At 37.4% G+C, this 21771-nt stretch overlaps 1 protein-coding gene across 1 annotated transcript in view; it reads left to right on the top strand.

Annotated features, from left to right (window-relative positions):
* The window catches only part of LOC140236851 (atrial natriuretic peptide receptor 1-like), a 111341-nt gene extending 96259 nt beyond the window's left edge, over positions 1 to 15082 (top strand). The window contains exons 9-19 of the mRNA XM_072316786.1: positions 191 to 312; positions 2428 to 2572; positions 2867 to 3023; positions 3723 to 3936; positions 4284 to 4371; positions 5077 to 5216; positions 5945 to 6097; positions 7059 to 7157; positions 7984 to 8075; positions 9605 to 9941; positions 15018 to 15082. Coding sequence (XP_072172887.1) covers positions 191 to 312; positions 2428 to 2572; positions 2867 to 3023; positions 3723 to 3936; positions 4284 to 4371; positions 5077 to 5216; positions 5945 to 6097; positions 7059 to 7157; positions 7984 to 8075; positions 9605 to 9941; positions 15018 to 15082 — 1612 coding nt within the window. The remainder of the gene's footprint in view (positions 1 to 190; positions 313 to 2427; positions 2573 to 2866; positions 3024 to 3722; positions 3937 to 4283; positions 4372 to 5076; positions 5217 to 5944; positions 6098 to 7058; positions 7158 to 7983; positions 8076 to 9604; positions 9942 to 15017) is intronic.
* The last annotated feature ends 6689 nt before the right edge of the window (positions 15083 to 21771 follow it).

The raw sequence follows: 21771 nt of genomic DNA, 5'->3' as shown, positions 1-21771 counted from the left end.
TATGCTTTTCATGTTGAATAAAATCAAGTGGTACGATCGCCCGGGGTCATGGGATTATGGCTACTGTCATGAGGGACAGGCTTCTCAGTGAGCAGGGACTGGACGCTATATATAGCTTGAACATCTCTGGAAGCCCGTAGATCCTTTCTCCCAACAGTCGTATTGATTTGCAAACCCAATTCCTTGACAGATTTTCATTTTGCATGGACGTGGCACGTGGAATGCACTATCTTCACAACAACAAGCTGTATCATGGAAAACTCACGTCTTCAAATTGCGTCATAGATGACAGATGGGTGGTAAAGATCGCAGGTCAGTAAACACCCCCCCCCCCTCTTTATATATATATATATATATATATATATATATATATATATATATATATATATATATAGAGAGAGAGAGAGAGAGAGAGAGAGAGAGAGAGAGAGAGATAGATATAGATATAAACCGTAGCGAGGGAGAAAGTGTGAGAATCGGAAATGGATGAAATGATTGTATTGTACATTTCATGATATATGTAGGGAGGTTACGAAATGAAATGGTTATAGAAACTATTATTTAGCGTCAGAACGCAATACTCTGAAGTTCTCTGCTTAGAAAATTCATTGTTTTCGGGAAATGTGCATCAACTCTGGAAAAAAAAAGTTGGAGTTATTTAAGCCTTTGTGCGCTTTGAGTGCTGATTCGCACAGGAAACACACTGGTTGTAGTCCATGGCACAGAGAGGGTTGTAAAGTACCTTCAGTAATATAAACCGTATACATAGTATAGAATAATAGCTTGCAGGTATACACTGCGATGCTTTTATTTCAGTCAGACTACTATCTGCCAACGCCGAGTATTTTGCTTGTTCGTTTCCGTTAGTGTGGGGTTTTTTTTTCAGAGAGATATTTAATCTTTTATTTTTTTAAAAGAGAATAATGAAGACAATAAAAAAAAAAAAAAAAAAAACTCTTGTCACTCCGGCGATGTTGCGAATTTTGGTATGCCTTTTGTTTCTTTATGCTGCTTTTCGCAACTCACTGGGTGATGTCAAGTTCGGTGTTAGTACTGGACAATAGGTGTGAATGCTTTCTGCCAAACAACAGCCTTAATTCGAGCTCCAATACCGACGGGCCAATCAACAGTAAAACATTCGTTGTCAGATGTGCTCAAAGTTCATCTTCCACCATTTGGAATTTGCTTGCAATATATCGAGACAGTCTACCTGTCAGGAAAATTAGCTGCTTCGGAGTATTAGGAGATCAAAAGTTTAAAAAAAAGAATGTCAAGCATAGTACATGATATTTATTCCTGAAGCGCCCTCCGTGTTCAGCAGTGGATAGATAGAACTATACTAGTACGTGATGATCGAATCGCGCCCTTCCAGCAGTATTGAATAGCATGCTGCTAACAAGCTGCTACCACAGCGATTGACTCCGTATGCTCCCGTATTATTGTTCTCGATGTAATCGAATACAAAACATCCCTGCAATACTTCCGGTGTGTCTTTAGGGTTATAATAATGTCGCATTTTCTTTGTTACCCAACTGAAATCGTGTTAACGCAGCGTTATTTCATACATTTCCTGTGCATATGTCTCCATTTCAGAATAAAATTCAGTTATTTTGGCAGGCGTATCACAAGTTTCTTTTTGCCTTTAACACAAGTGATGCCGATCATGCCGATCACATTTATCGATCCCCAAGACTTTTGTTATCCTCACACCACTGCGAAATCCGCGGTATTGCGCCAGAACTGAAATGTGCGACGGAAAAAAAAAAATGATGAAAAAATGATGGCGCTTGGCTCAAGTCAAATTTCAAAAGATGTATTCGCGACTGCTTAGTTTTAGACACATCATGTGGAAGATGGATTAAAATGCCACAATTTTCATCCCTTCCCAAAATACAACGATCCTAAATTTGCTCCCAGGCTCAGATTTATGTATTCATGTCTGGAGTGTTCGTGTTCGTTCCGGGGACAACCGTTACATTAGCATAGACTGTGCAGATAAAACATGCATACATGGACGTAAATGTGGGTCTCGCACATACAACCCAAACACGATGATTCCTATCGGTTAGAGTTAACCGATGGGGGAAACACACATTAAAAGGCCAAAATATAAACAGTGCAGCTCAGTTCAGTAGATGGCATTCAACACCGGGCCAAACACCAGCTTCCGGAAATACGTCAAGATTTTGAAGTCGACTAGCTAACACCGACTAGTTTCAAGTTTGTTTGTTTGTTTGTTTTTTTTTTTTTTTTTTTTTTTTGTTTTTATTGCCGGTGCTAGTGTAGAGATAGCACTAAAATAGCACCAAACTTGACATCACCAACTGTCTCTTGTTCTAGGCACCATGAGAAATCTAATAGTTGTACGACCATGACTGCCATAATGTGTTGATACGGAATGAATGCTAAACTTATCTAACCTAATAGATTTCGGACTGTCAACGTTCAGAAACCAAGAAGGGAGTCAGACATGCACGAACAATTACAAGACCCGCGCAATGCAGGTGTATTTGCCTCCAGAGAGTCGAAGTAATACGTATTCCCTTCCCTCACAAGCAACTGACATCTACAGGTGAGTGGCAGCATTTTTTTTTTTTTTTCGGCAGAGACTGTGCCATGACTATATTTAAAAGGAGAATCCTAAACTGAGAAGAAAGAGATTTTGATGACGAAAACTGTTTGTGTTGACCTGCATTACACAACTGATGTAAAGTATTCAGCCTGTCTTGAAGTTACAACAGCCTAAAATTTATATCACCTCAAACACGTGCGAATTAGCGATTTCTTAGAACATTTTCATAACATCATTTTATTGTTTGTTTGTTTGTCTGTCTGTCTGTCTGTTTATTTTGTGGGCATTTTTAAGTTACGGCGTCGTCCTGGTGGAGATTGCGTCTCGAAATGAAGTCATCCCCGAAGACGACTACCCATTGGACGAGACTTGGCGACCTCCACTGCCTGATCTCGATATGGCCGACAATACGGACGACGAGAAGTGTCCGTGCCCACAGGACTTCATTAACGTGAGTCTCTAGAAACTGCACCGTTAGTTTTACGTATTTATGGCAAATGTTGTTTATCAAACGTAACGAGCCATTATTTACACTAAGCACTTATTTTCTGTACCTATATTTATTCACTGATGACTGCGAAGTTACGAGAGTCTGGTTCTAAAATGTATGTCGCTCCACGAGAGCAGCGGAAGGAGGGGGTATGAATGTCCATGCAGCATAGCTGTCGCACACCGTAGTACCTCACCTCCCTGCTAATATCCACCTGACCACGTTCACTGATTGTTGGGAATGAAAAAATTGAATTCCTGAGAGAAAATTAGAAATTACATAGAGTCGATGAAGCCTGGCATTGACCTGTGCCATTAGGCGTACATTGTGCTCCTCTGGAAATATCAATCGTAAGGAAAGGTCAAGTTGGGTGTCCAAAGGTAAGTCGAGTCGAATAGACTAACTTCTGTGATTTTTCGTGAACTTTTCGATCTATGCATTCTAATTAAAATCAATTGTTTGAGATAAAGAGACGAACTTCAAGTTTGCCGCTTTAATGTCGCACGCCATCTTGTTCTTGTAGACAGAGCCTGGCTAATTGTTATTTAGTACACTGCACGGATGTTATTTTCAGCACACGATGAAAATTAGTCCCTACATTGCAAACGTTGAAAACCGGGCACAGTCTTGTGTTTAAGTGTTTCGTTATCTTTAAATCAGCTAATAGAGAGGTGTTGGAGTATCAACCCTGTACAGCGCCCTCATTTCTCTCAAATCCGCGCAACTCTGCATAACATCAACCCGAGTAAGCTGAGCCCGGTGGACCTCATGATGCAGCTAATGGAGAAATATTCCCGTCATCTGGAGTCCATTGTGGCGGAGAGAACGCAGGACTTACTGCTTGAAAAACAGAAGACAGACAGACTTCTGTACAGTAAGTCCTCCAAAAATGATACGCCCCTAGACGGTCCCTAGACAATGCGTCACGAGAAGCCATTTCTAACTACAACAAAAACCATTTGTACAAAGATAATTATAATTCACTGTTGCAGTAAAGGGAAAAAAAACGGTTACTCATTTTAAAAGAGAGGAAGATGTCGACATTGTAAATGACGACATTGCTTTTGTCAAAATCAACCAAAATGCCTTTGCATATAAGCCTTAGTATATCTGTCTTAAACTTTATAACTATAATTTCGAAAATACATAAGGGAATATGATTTTCATATTTTTGTATATTTCTGCCGTAGTCAAAGCTTGAGCTTGATCTCTTCTCTACAGGTATGTTACCCCAGCCTGTAGCAGACGACTTGAGACAAGGCAACGCAGCCAAGGCTGAGCAATACGAATCTTGCACAATATTCTTTAGGCAAGTCACCTGTGACACTTCTACTATTCCCCTTGATTATAATGATAATGCAGTGCCCATCAATATTTCTGATGTTCAAACATTTTGTCTCAGAAAATTTGTGAAAATGTGAAGACTGCTTGAGATGAAATGATGGGGAAAGGATGAATACGGAAAGGACTGTTTATGCAAGATTTCACTTTCCTCCTGGAAGGCAACATTTCTGGAGCAGTGTGTGACTAGCATTAGGTTACATGCCTATCTCAACGATCGTCGTCACTTGATCTCATTATGAAGTGTTTTCAACTCCAACAGACGGTCGGTTACTCACACTTCCCACGATCATGTTACACCAATCATCAAGTGTCCGTTGGCTGTGTTTGTCAAAAAGGCTGCCACTGAATGATTTCTAGATAACATGAAAGGAACATAAACATGCTTGTATAGTTTCTAGACTTCCGATTATCTGTGAATTGATCATTTTCAACTCTACTCAAGGACAATAGATATCATCAGATTGGTCATGTAAGTTCGTGCAGTAGCAAAAAAAAAAAAATGCCCTCTGAAAATGCCGATACAATGAAATGAAGACAACTGCAAGACTCTTTCTCTCAATGTCATGTGAAATCTAGGTACATTTCGTATATTTTAGTATTGCTCTTATCGTGAAGATATTAATGATTAGATGGGTTTTTTTATCTCTCTGACGTAATTTTATCGGAGCAGCGACATCGTAGGTTTTACAAGTCTTTCCAGCACAAGCTCGCCGTACGAGGTGGTGGCACTACTCAACAAACTATACGTCACGTTCGACTCCATCATAGATAATTATGACGTGTACAAGGTGGAAACGATAGGAGACGCATGTAAGTGTAACACAACGAACACAACTCTTCTTCTTTTTTTCAAAGCTTTTCTTAGTATACATCTTCACATTCGTTTAAGTTAATGGCCTGTAATCTAACGTTCTTTACTTGCTATATAGTTGCTGTATAAATTCCCGACTTGTTCATTTGTCAGACCTTTTTTTTTATTGTTTCGTTGGTTGGATGGTAAATGTTGTTGTTGTTGTGGGTGTGGGTGAGGTGTTGGTAGTGGTGGTGTTGATTTAAAGTCAGGTTTTGTTGTTGTTGTTGTTGTTGTTTCGCTGTGAATTATTTAAAACTAAAAATGCACTCGGATGCTTGTAATGCCATTCTGCGAAGCGGTGTCCATCAAAAAAGATCTCCATTATATTTGTGCAGAGTAAATACAAACTTGAGTACTTACAAAACGACTCAAGTCGATGAACATGGTTCTTGCGGAGACTGAAAGAAAGATACATCAGGCTCAGTAGTCTGTTATTATGTGCGGTGATAGACAAGGACCAGAAAACATCGTACCACTGATTTTATCTTAATATTCATCGCTGCATACAGCACAGAGATCTTGCCAGCGTGATAGGTTGTGAACGTTTTCGTGAAAATGGTGAATTTTGATACCATGAGGATGAAATTACACAATTTTTTTTAATCATGTCATTATTAGGTTTTATTACTAGTATGTCATTTGAATGGAGTTTGATAGGTGCTAACCTTGTACCTCCCATCTCTAGACATGGTCGTCTCGGGGGTTCCCAGGAAGAACGGCCACAAACACGCTGGCGAGATTGCCAGTATGGCGCTCGATCTGGTGAACGTGTGTGAAACGTTCGTCATCCCACACAGGCAAGACCAAAAACTTAAAATTCGTGCTGGAATCCACTCAGGTAAGTGAACTTCCAAACTTCCAGACTTCTCACGGCCTGTCGATGGCAGGTTCAATATTTTGAGTGGACTTCACTCGATAAAATTTCACGTATCAGAAGAAGCTCTGTCTGTTAAGTGGGTCTCTCCATGTTTCGCACGTTAAGCACGGTTATACATGCACTTCAATTCGACCGCTTCTGTTTCTTTTTTACTACAACGTATAACTACTATAAGGTCCTCAATTATTGTACAGTCTTCTCATTACATAATGTTCTGTTTACCTTATTCTCTGTTATCAAAGGAAGTGAAACATGTTTCTGTCGAAAAAATGAAATAAACTTTTGAATTGAATTGAAATGAATTGAATTGAAGAATATAGCAGTCTTATCTGCGCAAAAAAAAAAAATGACTTCAAACAAATTTTATTATTGTTTAAGGAATGGTATAGTATTAGTGGAGATGAGGATTGAGCTTTTAACTTTTTGCGAGATACCGAGAAGCCACTCATGAAATAGTACAGAGCGTACCATTCTAAGATGTATTTAAAGTTTTGTTGATGAAAATCGGTTTCGGAATGGCTGAGACATCCAAAAACAAAGTAAAACAAAGCGATTATAATAAAAGCTGGCTTTTGATATCTCAGCCATTTCAAAACCAATTTGCATCAAGTAATTCCTGAATTCCTCTTGAAATTACATGCTCTTTTACATTTCATAAGAGGTTTCTTATTATCTCACACACACACACACACACACAAAAAAAAAAGTTAGAAACCTGAAGTTAAGTCTCAACCAAAACTCTACGACCCCTTTTATCATGTTGGCTGTGGGGGGAAGGGAATTAGCTGCCGTAGTGGATAGTAGTAGGAATTTAACCTGAATAAAGTGTAGGTATGACTCGGTGTCACTAGGTAATGAAGTATAATGGTCCTGTTCAGTGAGAGAGAGAGAGTAATGCACGTCTGTGTCAAACACTGTGTAGGTTCTGTGGTAGCCGGTGTCGTAGGACTCAAGATGCCAAGATACTGTCTCTTTGGGGACACCGTGAACACAGCATCACGCATGGAGTCAACAGGGGAAGGTAAGGGGACTCTTTTCATCTCTTTCACACTCACTTAAGAACGTCTTATCTTACGTAGCTAATGTCATTTGTTTGGGGGAAGAAATGGGTTACGCACCCTACGGAAAAAAACCCCACACCACTTCACTCGAAATGAGAGAAAACATCGAATCACTCTTAACGGATATCAGATAACGTGATCAGAAGAAAAAAAAAAAACTATTTTCATTTGTCAGGTTGCTTGCTTTTTTCTTATTTTGTTGTCTGTGGAGGAATCGAAATAAGCTCACTTAAAACATTACCATACTCATAATTCATTCACAGTGTTGTAATGATAATGCCCTAGGACTTATCAAACTCATCTAAGTAAATGCAAAGCAACAACAAAAGAGAGATAATACCAAATTCTGTACACGTCTAAGAATACAATTATTATTCTTAAATATTCACATTATCATGGTACCGTGTATTACTTGATATGCGGATACCAGATACAGTGCACTCCCATTATTATGAACATGGTTAAAACGAAATTCTAGGTATAACGAAGCAAACTTTCATTCAACAGCATTATCCACTCAATATCATTCACTGTTTATTTGCTCGGCTGTAACGAAATTTCGATATAACGAATGAAAACTGCCGGTCACGAGGACTTCGTCATAAGGGGAGACGACTGTGCTAAAAGAAACAAGCGACTCTCTGAAATTGCGTAATGTGGAATGCATATTTGAAGTGATATATATATATCTCTCTCTCTCTCTCTCTCTCTCTGTTGTTTTGTGTTGTTTGTTTGTTTGTTTGTCTGTTTTATTTCCGTGGTGACGATGATATAACCATCAACCAGCTCTAAAAATTCAGGCCAGTGAGTTCTGTGTGAACCTGCTAAACGGGCTAGGCGGATACATTCTGTCAGAAAGGGGAGAGATGCCAGTCAAGGTATGTCCCGTGATAATCCCACACATACACACACACGCACACACACACAGACACACACACACAACCTTTATGACTTCAGGAACTTCAGCCTCTTTCAAACCGTGAACTTGATGGAGGTTCTCTCTCTCCCTCTCCCTCTCTGCAGATGAGACCCCTATCTGTCACATAGGATAAACGCATTCAATTTGCAATAGGGTCGTTACGTCATCACCAGACACGGTAGCCATGACAGTGTTCCTACGCTGACGTCATTTCAAGCAACTGTGAAATGATCACAAAAGCCATATCCATTTTCGCATTATATGTGTGTTATTGCTTCTCACCCCTAGTAGTTAGCAATGACTGTATCTTTTAAATACGGTATTCAGCTACTTAGGGCATCAAAACCTAAGGCAGAATACCCAATTCCTTATTAAACTGGGTTTTACTTTCATAAGAACCTAATTATGAATCATTTTGAGTAATTATTACCAAATTAATAATTGCAAATAACCAACCAAACCCCGTCTTTCTTTGATCTGACCTGACAGATTTTCAACACAGTTTCAAGTCTATGGTGCTGCTGATGAGTCTTGTGTATTTTAAGTCATAGGTCTTTTTATGCTAGCTACTCGCGCTTTACAGTTGACACTACAATGAAACGCACCATTTTAGTGTGGGAGAAATGCTCAAATGGACCACCTTAAACTCTAGGTTAACCTGATTTAATCTTGGACTACCGAACTGCGTGAAGAAGACTACCGATAAGGCAGGAAAAAAATCTGAGCTCACATCTTACTTGATATGAGCTAAGCAGACTGGATGGGTATTCTCATTATTATCACCTTGGCAGCGATCATGGTGGCGAAGTAACACCGTCTCACTACGTCCCCATCAGCAAAGGCTTTAATTAAGTTTTATTGGTGGCATAGATTGCATGGCCTATGGCTACATTACTGGGACGCTAGGATCTATGACAATAAACTGCACTTGCCTGGTAGCATCTTAAAGCTCTTTTTATGTTCGTATCCTTTTGTCATTGCGTCATTCTTGTATGTAGAGGCACAGATGAGAGTCAACAACTTCTTGATAACTCAATCGTGGAAGGGGCCGCTCAAGTTAGTAAATGACATAAAATGGCCAGTAATGGCGCTGTGACTAATGCCATGACGTCATGCATGCGTTTCAAATATTTTTGAAACACATCAGACTTACGATAAGTTGAGTTGCCTCCGCTACTGAAAATTGCGGATAACTCAGCAAAGAAAATAGATGTCACATACTTCTTGTCTTTGTACATCTCGAATTCATGAAGAGAAATGATAATTTTTGTTCGAATAAAGCACACACAAACAATGACAATTGAGCTTCTGTTACACATTAATTCAGGCTTGTAGATACAAATATTTCAAATGTGTGTCTATCTAAGCTGGTGAAATAATTAATTCAACATCATTTCATTAAGCACATTGTCAGGAATGTAACCCGTACGTGGTGTGTATCTGTCTGTGTGTCGTCTATGTGTTTGTTTGTCACTTTTCCTCATTCAGGGAAAGGGTGTGATGCTGACTTACTGGGTAGAAGGGAAACACAAAGAAGCTGAGCCAAGTGAGGATGATTTAAAGGGAGATTACATCGAACTTTCGTCATCTCCACGACACCAGCACAACTCTGCAATGCAGACACCGCCTCTACAAACGTCAGCCAAAACCAATCTTACCGCCAACAGTGTCAACAGCGTCTACCTCGACGAGGAAGACCCAAACAACAAGAGCACTCCCTTTCGGGGACCCGAGAATGGCGACGCCATCAACTTAATCAAGCCATCCCTGAAGAAACCGAACTCGCCTTCCGTTGGAAGCCGAAGCAGTCATGTATCACTTCCGGGTGAGCCGTAGATTTAGTGAGAAATCTAATGAATGATACCATTGCTAAGAGTTATACGTTCAAAAAAAAGAAAGAAACCGATTCTTAAATGATGGTAATCAATAAGTGCTTTTATGTGAATGTTTGTGCATAAAGGAATGTGCCTTTCTACATCAGAAACGAAAGCAGACCTGTTCGGTTTGGGTGCTTTTTTTATGTAAATGACTATTTCAGCCGTAAGTGGGAGCTTTGCTACGCCTAGCGGTAGTTAATTTATGTTCTGGCATGTGCTGACATAGCGATGCACCTGTCTCATCATATAATCCATTGAATCACCTTTTCATCTTAATTTGGAAGCCCCCAATTTTGGTCGACATTAGTTGCATTGTTTTAAAACCGAACATGTCTAAACGATGTCATGATTCTGACTACTTCATTTTACTGTATGAGACGAGCCGGCAGGAGAGGTTTGTCATAAATGTATTCATTGCGCATTGAACATATTGCGTATGTCATAGATATTCCGAAATGTTTCACGGAAGTTGGAATGACAAGTTGCACTCTGTTCTTCCCATTTATCAAATTCATACTTTTTAATTACTTTTTTTATGTTTTCAGCATTGCTCTTCAGACATCACAATATACGAAATGTTGGAGAATGAAAAATGAAACAAATCTGGTTATTCTTTCTGATTTCAACATCCCTCCGACAAAATAGCCGCAGAATCCTTTTGGTCACCCTACACAGAATATTGGAACATGACGCATTCACACGTCCTTGAAACACTTCGACATTATCTTTTTTTTCCCCATTTTGTATTGTCTACATATATTTTGTTCGTTCAAAGGGGAATGCACTTAAGTTCAGATCATAACACATTTTTGCATTTTAGAACAACAACAAAAAATACCATAGGTTGTTGTCGGGTTTTTTTTTTTCCTCACATCCAATTTATCCGAAGGACGACATGTAATCGTCAGCCACAACATTTCCACATTGATGCACACTTGCAATATTCCCGTTGCCTTTGTTGAGGTTTTCAGTAAGATTGATATTGTAAATCCAAATGAGATCTAAAAGCTTCAAAGACGCCGAAGAGTGATCTCTTGCAATGTGTCATAAAGGACATGCCTTTTTATCGGTAATCCAACCTTAATGCCGAAAGAGTATTTGTTGCCAACTATAAATAAAATCATTCAATGACCCTTTCGGACAGAAAAATAAATGTATAACCACCGTTGCAAATATCGGCTGAATATCAATCAGTTCATACCAAGTGCCCTGGACTTTTGATATACCCTCATGCAAATTTACAACGGCAACTGGTCGGCTGCATTTACGGTCAGATCGCCACAACTCGAATTTCTTCAGTTTTTATTATTCAATGCTAGATCCTTACGCGCCAAACAATATTACTCACGAAAAAGAATATTTAGAGGTATGGAGGCTTACATCTTTACTTAAAAAAGAACGTTTTCTTTGCAGGTTTGTCAGCAAGAAGAACAAGCATTCAATCACAAGGCTTATTTTTTAAGGCGTTGGAGCAGGCGTTCAATTTTTTTTCTTTGAGGAAGGTGGTCACGTCTACAATTTCTTTCAAAGCGATTAGTCCAATGATTATATGCCATATAAAATTAGAATGAATTTTAGCAACAAACTGGGCTTTGTATAATGTGTATTGTATGCTGATCATCACCTTTATTACTCGAGAGATGAGGACATAAGCACCTACACACTGTCACACCACCAATCAGCAGCATCATAATTATTATCTGTAGCTATACACACTTGTCTAGTGTCATGTACGATGTTTACCCAAAAATAAATTTGGTTGGGTAAATGAAATATTTTCTCACCAATGAATGTTGTACCAATGATATGCAATTTCTGATACAACTTTCATATCTCTACATCTAGAGCATATTTTACCAATGGTTACTATTCTTTGCCCTTTTTTATCTTATTATGATATAAAACACACTATCAGATGGGAAACCAGCCAAGATAAGTAAGTGCAGTTATACGGTTGTGAATTCTAACGATGCTTTCTTTTGACTAGAGTCCGTCAACATGGCATGGACATCTGCGAAAATGTTGTTTTTGTTAATTTGTGAAACGGCCGTTGGCATTTTGCATGAAACGGAGTAGCAAATATTGGTGTTGGTATACCTTCTGTACATCAGGCATGTTTGATTGATTCTACTCCACCACATTCTTTAGCATAGCCCATTTTGTGTTTCACACACCGCTGATAGAAAAGATAAACTCAACCCACGCTATGGCTATATTAGGCTATATGCACAGAGCAACTTTCTTAAGACGATGATGTATCCCCCGTCTGTTATCTAAAAGGATCGTTTCCCTTTGGTGTGCACCCTAATTTAGCCATAGGGTAGCCGTTATCTATTTTAACCAAATCCACGTTAAATCAATGAGGATTGCATGTATTTCTTTGAAGTCACATTATTTTTCTCACACATTTTTCCCCTTTGCCTGCAATAGAATCAAACATTGTTCATATACCCCTACCAGGTACAAATTCCTAGATTATTATTTGTACTTTTTCTTTGCACTTTCTTGGCTCTCATTCCAAGATTATTTAAACGCGCTATTCCAACTCTGGGTGTTATGCTTCCGAAAGGAGTATCCTCTTTATGTCGTCACTATTTATTAGAAAGAGATTTTTGTGACGTTGTATGTCTTCTCTGATGTCTAAAATTTATTCTTTGTATTCACCTCCACATTGATTATGATTCTAGAGTGGATCAATTCATTTCACTTCGTGTTGCTCACTTCCTCCGTCTTTTCTTAATCGTTATTTGTCATCATTTCTTTTAATTGTGAATAATAAAAGTGACGCTTGTGTGCATAGTTGCGTTTAAGTTTCATAGAAAAATTATTATGCTTTCTATCATGTTGTATCACATCACATGCAAACCATTTGTGAAAAATGTAATATCACATGCAAACCATTTGTGAAAAAATATAATCACAAGTACTTTTGGGATGTTGGTTGTCTCATACAATGGATCACTATGAATGACTGCTTTATGATTTCTTTGATTGCATATCTTCAAAATTTACATTTGTAGAAAATAAAGAGCGCTTCGTGCCGTACTGATTTGGTCAATTTGCCTCATTTTCCTTGTCACCTGTATATGTATAACAATTAAAACACATTGAAAGTCGCACGATTTGATTGTTTGTTTGTTTGGGGTTTTTTTGGTTGCCCAGAAAAAAAAAAAAAAAAACATTTTACGTTAATAACTGTTTGCATGAATATCATATCAATAATCATGTGCGAAATTTTGTGTTGATCTAGTAATTGCTTGTTAGTGGTTACCGCAGGTATCTAAATCCTTATAGCCTTAACTTTGATATATCTTTCGTCATAAATAGCGCTCCTACATATTTGATTTTTCATTATTTGCTTTGATTGTTCGGAAACATTTTAATTGTAATATTGATTATAACAAAATCGAAAAGTTACCCTTCTAGAAACTGGCTGCCGTTACTGAGCATTTTTTTGTTTTTATTTTTGTAGGCTGGATTGATGAGAATCGATGATTCATTTACTGTCTCTTTATTGGTCTCTTTTAAAACCATAATTAAATTCGTTTTCAGTCGTTTTTACATCGTGTTTGTTGCTTGCCATTTATCTTTGCCTTGCCTTCATTTCTGTTATAGATATCGATAACTGTGGAAAAATGTTTCGTCGTTGCATGTTGATGTTTCAATATGAGTCTGGAAGAAGAAGCAAGCTGAGGAACAAAATTATAGGAAATAATTCAATCATCAAGAAGAGTGAAATTTATTTATACAAATCAGATTGAAGAAGATTCTTAAACTTTATTTTAAAAAAATAATGTAAAAATGATGTACGTCGCAATCACATTATACAAAGTGGAGGGGTGAGAAAAAAGAACTGCTTCACCGGTTTCTCAAGGACTTGCATAACTAAGCCAATCTAATACCATCTTATGAAATGAATTCGTAGATGAAGAAATTGTAATCATTCGTTGCATATGTTTTTCTTCTTTTTTTTTTTTTAGAGTGGTAATCAGTTGTTCAGAAATGTTGCATTTCGACAGTACGAGATTGGTATTAATGTTCTTTTTATAAACAAAAATCACTGAGAAGTTTAGACAAAATGACAAACAAACAAACAAAAATATATTCCTATCGATGTCGTCTTTTGACTCATCGTTATTATCCTGTCAGGAATAATTTGCCTGGTAACTCACTCTAACGTTGTTTAGAGGAGTTCCTTACACACAGTAAATCAATAGACTGCGTCATGGTGTACGTGGACCAAGGCAATGAAAAGTGACTTCAGCGCGTGTCCCTATGTCATACCAGTTTGCATTTCTTATTACATATAATATAAATTATACAAAAATGATTGGTCGTTGTTTGTATATGTCTGTAGTTCCATCTTCGTTCTACAAATAACCAGCGTTATCATTGTTGACATTGTGCTTATGATCGTTCGTATGCTTATATCGTCATTGTATCGTCTTGTTAGAGTGAAGATATGGCGACTCTTCAGAATATAATTCTTTTATTTTTTTAAATAAAGTGATCAATTCAAGTTCTTATACTTTTTAATGTATGTGTATTCATATATGTATATGATATATGTATATATACAATTATATATATATATTCATATATGTATATGATATATGTATATATACAATTATATATATGTATATTCATATATGTATATGATATATGTATATATATAATTATATATATATATATATATATATATATATATATATGCTTAATACACTCCGTACCGCGCGTTCTGGTTGACATTGCTATATCACTTACTTGAAGCAACTCATATGCGCCGTCTAATTTACAGTTTTAATAACAAAACGTTGATGTGGATTTTTTTTTTTTGATCGAGATTGCAAACCATCCTTGACAATGTTAACAGCATGTTCATGTCTCCTATTCACACTTTTTGTCATACGCTTGTTCGCTGACTGACTACAATGCTTACAATCTGTGTAGTCATATCATGTCAGCATGATCCACCTCTAATACCATCGCCTTTCATACTTACTGTGTCTATCTATAACGCACAGGCTCAGTCGACGAAACACAGGATGAGTCAGAGACAGCTTGCCTGATCAGAGAAAGTGTTCTCTAGTTAGTACACGCCTTGAGCTGTCCTACTAGACAGAGATCGGAGAAATCCAGTCTGCAACACGTGGAGTTATGATTGTGACATGTCTCCAGAATGATGAGGACTGGACACGGATCTCAGCACTGTGACTCATATAGCGAATGCCTGGCAAGAATTCTACATGCTTCGCAATACTTGAATCACTCTAAACCAACACACAAGACATGCAAGAGATGTGCAAGAGATGTATCGAGACTGTTACATACTAGTAAACTACACGGAGTACTTTTCATTGATAGCAATGGAAAAAATGAATGAATGTGAATGAGAAAGAGAGTGAGAGAATGATGATGATGATGATGATGATGATGATGATGATGATGATGATGATGACGACGACGACGACGACGAATGGTAGTGATGATAATAGTGATAATGATCATAATAATCACAGCAACACTTACAATAACTGCAGCATTATGGTAGAAATAATATAAATAATTACAATAAATAGCAACCAGCTTCATTATTTTCACCATAACCATCGCCATTGGCATATATAGCATCAATATGAGAAGTGATCCTATGTGGAGTGTTAACAAAACGGTCGAGTCAGGAGCACAACGTGGAGCGTAAATCAAACTGCCATACGTTGTATCAAACTCTCCTACATGCTAGTATATACACGAATATTTATGAGTTTCTGTCAGCATTGAGATTTCTTGTCAAAGTTAAACAAGACGAGTGATTACTGTCAAATGCCATCACTTTTTCCCTCCACTACGCATAAATATGAAGACTTGTTTAGGGTCAGTTTAGACCTTCGCCCTGAACTGGCTTATCATAACAAATGGTAGCAAGCCCAGTGAGACATTCTCGTTACTCGATGAAGAGCATCTATCAGTCATGTCCTCGGGCTCTTCGTTGATGCTGGAGTCTTCCTATTAGGCGATCCTTCACAGTCAGAGCCAGAATCAGGGGCAAATGATTGTATGAGGAATAACCAAAACCTTTCCGAAGGAAAACCTACAGGCGCCAAGCTTGCTAAAACATGATGCACAGTAATACTCTGATTCTCCTACTCCTTCATTATGGTCAATTTCTAGCATCCCGAAATGTCTTCATTCAATTCACTGCTAGTCTGCGGGTACAGACTGTCGTGGTGTGTACCTTAATCAGTTGTTATGATGCGGCGGTCGGGCAACTAGCTATATTCGCAGTGTGTGTCAGACTGCTGTGAGGCTGGAATACGCTTTGGGAATCATCCCAAGCCAGTGTGAAATCTAACAATTGCAGTTACTTTGTGAGCACGCCTTCAGTCGAGATATTGCTATGACATTATTTGTCTGCGTTTCGACGTATACTAAGAAATACTACTGTCTGTCATATTTTGTTTTGCTGTGTATATGTTACTATCTTGTGTATTCATACCACTAAGGTCTTCTGCAACGGTTAGCGTATTAAATGATGTAAGTGAATAATGTTGAGGGAAATTGATTACCATTATCATCATACGTATTGATAATACGTCAAACATACATCATCATAATAGTCTTATCAATATTTTGCGAGGATATATTAATAACAATGGCAAACAACATGTGTGCCGGTTCTCCAGTGCTCAAAGTTTCTACTAATATAATTTCTCACACTGAAATGGTACTGGCTCACTACCGAGGCCTAGGTATTCAACATTTCCGAATTTCTCCAAGAACTAAACAAAAATTACCTTGTGGAAGAGAAACAAAAAGCTTTATCATGACGATAACAAGCATATACATACCATGGAAACATTGTTATCGTTAGTAAATTCTAGCAAAATGTCAATTTTAAGCTGTAGTTTTCATCGTCACGAATTCAATGAATTCTTCTGTGTATAAATTGTACAAAACCAATCGCACAATGTAAATAGAGATTTTGTTCTTTCTCATGGTGTACATACGTACCACGAACATGACGGAGTGAATATTCGTCTTGTACTAAACTGATCTACAGCAATGAAGAGCACGTCAATATTATTTTATATAATCGATCTAATGCATATAATAGTTTTAGCGCAGATTCATACTATATTGTAATAAAAAATGCAATGAAATAATTATATCATACGGGACTTTACAGTGAGCATCTAATAATGAAAACGCCTTATGTGTTAACTGCTATTTACTCATATTATCATGTAAGATTAGAATGCAGGTAGTTGTGGTGGAAATTGAAAACAAAAACAAAAAGTTGTGAAAGAAGGTAGTCTCGCCGTCTCACTCATAAAACTTCGGCTGACAACGTCCACAGTGTGACTCATAAGCTTTTGCCAGGACCCCCCACATGCTAAAGACAATGATAAAATAGGCATTGATAGCCGTCACAGAATACGGGCTTCTCACACGATATATTTGAGTTTTTTGGCTTGCTCGAATAGTGAAGACTGTTTTGGGGTGTGTGGTTTGTTTGGTTTTTTTTTTCAAATCAAAGGGGGAAAAAAATCCTTTTTGATATTTTGCCTTCCCTCTTGGTGGAAAGTATTTCCATATTTCGTCGTAACGGTATCCACCATTCAAAGATGTCCCTGGTAATCATGGTCGCCTTTTCTTTTTCGGGGTGATTACATTGCAGTGACTTCAAAAAGGCTAGATGTTATTCAGTATATTGGAAATAAGCTATAAGTGTGTGCATGTATGTATGTATGTATGTAAATGCTTTTTGAATAACAGACACTGTGTGAATACAAAAGATTTATTCACCGCAATCTCTATTCAATCTAAAAGTCAAATAAAAAGATCATCCATGAAATGTTAGAAAACTGTCAATTTCGTCAACTGAACTTACGGAAAGAAGCCGCGGAGACAACGGTTTTGTGATCTTTGCGAGTCGCTCGTTCAGCTCTGCGAAACAGGGAGGCATAGTAATATCCACAAGTCAACATGGTCAGATTTATTTCAGTTGTTCTCACTTGGAGGGATCAACGTCCATTACATCGGCATTGTATTTCCTGGGTCTAATTTTCTTACTGTTATCCTTAAAGATTTGGCAAAACATTTATCTGCGTAGCTATTGAATCATAATATTTTAGCTATTCCTCTTATAGCTGAGTTTGTGAGGGTGACGAATCATGCTCCAGTTATCTATTATACTACCCAATCTGGATACCAGTGCACTAGTTAGTTTTAGATCTGCTGTGACAATCTGGAAAGCACGTTTTTGATGAACAATAGAGGGCACTCTTCAATATTTGTCGTGTTTAGTGTGGGTTATGAGATTCTATCGACTCTGATAATATTTGCGTGAGTTTGTTCGCATGGAGCTATTTGTATTCATGCCATAAACTAGTACCTGCCTGACTGGCAGTCAACGTCTGTCACAGTAACAAATTTTCTAAAATTCCTTTGCGACAGGAAGTGAAATTCATTCATAAAGTAAAGGGATTACAATGACATGTGACAAGATAAATTTTATCGACGATTTATGTAACAAGGATTCATATTGGACTCATCAAGTGATTAGGGCTGATTTCCGTTATATGACACGTATTCCTCAAATCAATACATTGCGTGTTTTTATGTCTAGTTTTGTGTGTAACAACTGGAAGTGATGAGCCAATTCCTTGCTATATATCTTTCACAGTGTTTTAGTAAAATATATACATTTTGCCCTTTCGCCGATAAGCGGCGATGTTTCGATATCTACTCGAATGCTACTGAGGGGCTTTTTTTTTGTTTAAGTCATAAATCAAAACCCATTTTCTTCTTTGATGCTATTGACTTTTTTAAGACATAAATCAAAACCCATTTTCTTCTTTAAATACCTACTCAAAATAATGCAGCCAGATGTTATTAGAATTTTCATTTTATCCTTGTGCATTTGACAGCGTTTCGAACGAGTCATGAATTAAACTGGGTCACAATGCTATAAGCTATAAAGCCAAGTTATAGCCTTATATAGAGTCGTAGTAAAGCAATCCATAATGGCATTATACCGTTCTTGTTTACCCCCTTTTTGGTTAATGAAAGCTCCTTTAATGTTTGACTGTATTCATCAATCGTTTCGACAGGGTAGATGAGTTTGAAGTGTATGTTCATGCAGGTTGCGCTGTTTTTGATTAACATCTTTTGTTGTCTTTTTGCTACTCAAAGTATGTTCGTTTGTTCGTTTGTTTGTTTGTTTGTTTGTTTGTTTGTTTGTTTGTTTGTTTGTTTACACTTAGTGACTTATAACCAATGTACTCAACGCGTTTGCTCCAGTGATGTACTTCAGTGTGAAGAGGTTGACTCTATAGTAGCAGGCATTCTTCCACTGCCTGGTAGTATGAGCCCCTTACCCCCCCCCCCCCCCTCTCTCTCTCTCTCTCTCTCTCTCCCTCTCTCTCCCTCTCTTGTATTTTTTTTTCGCTCTTGTGTCTTTCTTCAGATCTACAGCAAGTATCCACTCACACAGTCTAATATGATCTGTCTTCTTCGTTTTCATTCACTTCTAACATTTAACAGTTACATATTCAGAGGTCAGCAATGGGCATTGTGATCAACATATTAACATAAAAACATAATTCATGTTAACATGTTAAGATACACAATACACACACTAAGCCATTCATTTCCTTCCCCACCCTCTCTCTCTCTCTCTCTCTCTCTTTCTCTCTCTCTCTCTCTCTCTCTCTCCCTCTCTCTGTCTGGATATATTCGTATATTTCTTTCGGTCTTTATCTCTCTTTCTCTCCTCGTTTTGACTTCTAACTATGTGCTCTCATACCTATGTTATTTTCTCCATAAGTAAATGCACTCTGTCGTACCTGATGGAAGCAAGTGCGATAGAGAGGTTGGCTGTTGAGGATTACATTCAATTCTCATAGCGCTAGACATTTATGTACTTTTTTTTGCACATGTTTGTTTTTATTTTATTTGTTATAGACTAAAAGGCAATAAAGATGGACATTATTATACAAGAATACCTCATGTTCTAGAGCTTCTGTCTGTTTATTGCTGGCTTTTTTTAGTGCCGTGTGGCTCTTCGTATAGGGGCCATTTCGATCTGTTTTTTTGATTATGTGCTGATGGGCTATGAGCCTGATGTATTCACATTGGTCTTAGACAAGCAGATTCGATCCTATTATAGAGCATAATACTTATCCTTCACATCACATGAAAGTATAGTAACTGTGTGTTCCTCCGTAAATAAGAACAGACACAGCAACTCAGTTGTTGTCCCAGCTACCCCACCTCGTAGCCAAATCTCATATCGTTGCTTCTTTTAAGCACTTAGGAGTGATGATACGTTATTTAGGTGGTGATAGTGTGTGTGTGTGTGTGTGTGTGTGTGTGTGTGTGTGTGTGTGTGTGTGTGTGTGTGTGTGTGTGTGTTTCTCTCTCTCTATTTAAAAAGACAGATTGAAGAAATCAGAGATATCCCCACTGAAGACACTGGAAATGTCTGTTTTGAATAGTCTACTAGTAATCAACCAGGGGGCGGACCTTGTGAACAGAATTTCTAGCACACACGCATACACACACACACACACACACACACACACACACACACACATATATATATATATATATATATATATATATATATATATATATATATATAGATACACACACACAGGTAATAACTGAACTACTATCTGCTTGCAGCCCTCCTTCCTCCGTCACGACTATAAATATATGAAGGGGTCGGTGCAATATAGTGCTAACCCACACTTTTGTCAAAATTGAGTTACATGCATTTTCATGATCCTTATCCTTCACTCTAAACTCCGTTAAAATATCATATTTGAATTCAACCAATAAGATGATAAAAAATGCATGCATTCATGTTTTATTAATGTACAATGTATGGACTTTCCAAACATTCAAAAGCGATTATCTCAAAATGACCATTGTGTGGGTTAGCACTATATTGCACCGACCCCTTCATATATATTTCTACATTTTTTGTTTTCATTACATTGTGATAACGAAATTTGTCTTTAGTATACGAACACTATAGAAAATGTTCTCTTTGTTTAAAAGATTCTTAGCCAACAAACTTCTTCTCATTCATTTGTTAATGCAATTAGATAATGATATTTCATGTGTTGTATAATATATATATATATATATATATATATATATATATATATATATATATATATATATATATATATATTTATAGATATAGATATAGATAGATTGATAGATAGATAGATAGATAGATAGATAGATAGATAGATAGATAGATAGATAGATAGATAGGTAGATAGATAGAGATATCAAGAGTAAAAACTTAGGAGCAAAATAAAAGTATTTGCACTTTATTGTTTTACATTACGCATCAATTCTTTCTTTCTTTTGTGGTGTCACTCCCTAGCTAGCTTTTTGTTATTATTGTTTGTATCTTGGCAACTTATACGTGTTCTTAATTTCTTGCATCTATTTTCCATGTTCAGACTTGCTTTGATAAAGGTCTTTGACCGAAACGTCAGTCCAATTTTATTTTTTGGCTCCTGCGATGTTTTACTCTTGATATCTATTTATTACACACCGACGCAAAACTATCATAATACACCCTGCGTCACAAAACCAACAAAAATTCGCCAGATACGGATTTTTAGTTCAGGGCAGATTCTGCAAGAGCAGATTATAAGCTTTAAAAGATGCAAATGGGCTATCTGAATGGTGGAAAGAAAGCACACACTCTGGAAAAGTGTGAACTGAAAAAAAAAGAGGCTCTGAAGTACACGG

Source organism: Diadema setosum, chromosome 13 (genome assembly GCF_964275005.1).
Source record: "Diadema setosum chromosome 13, eeDiaSeto1, whole genome shotgun sequence".
Classification (NCBI taxonomy): Eukaryota; Metazoa; Echinodermata; class Echinoidea; order Diadematoida; family Diadematidae; genus Diadema; species Diadema setosum.
This window is presented reverse-complemented; position numbering and strand designations above follow the sequence as displayed.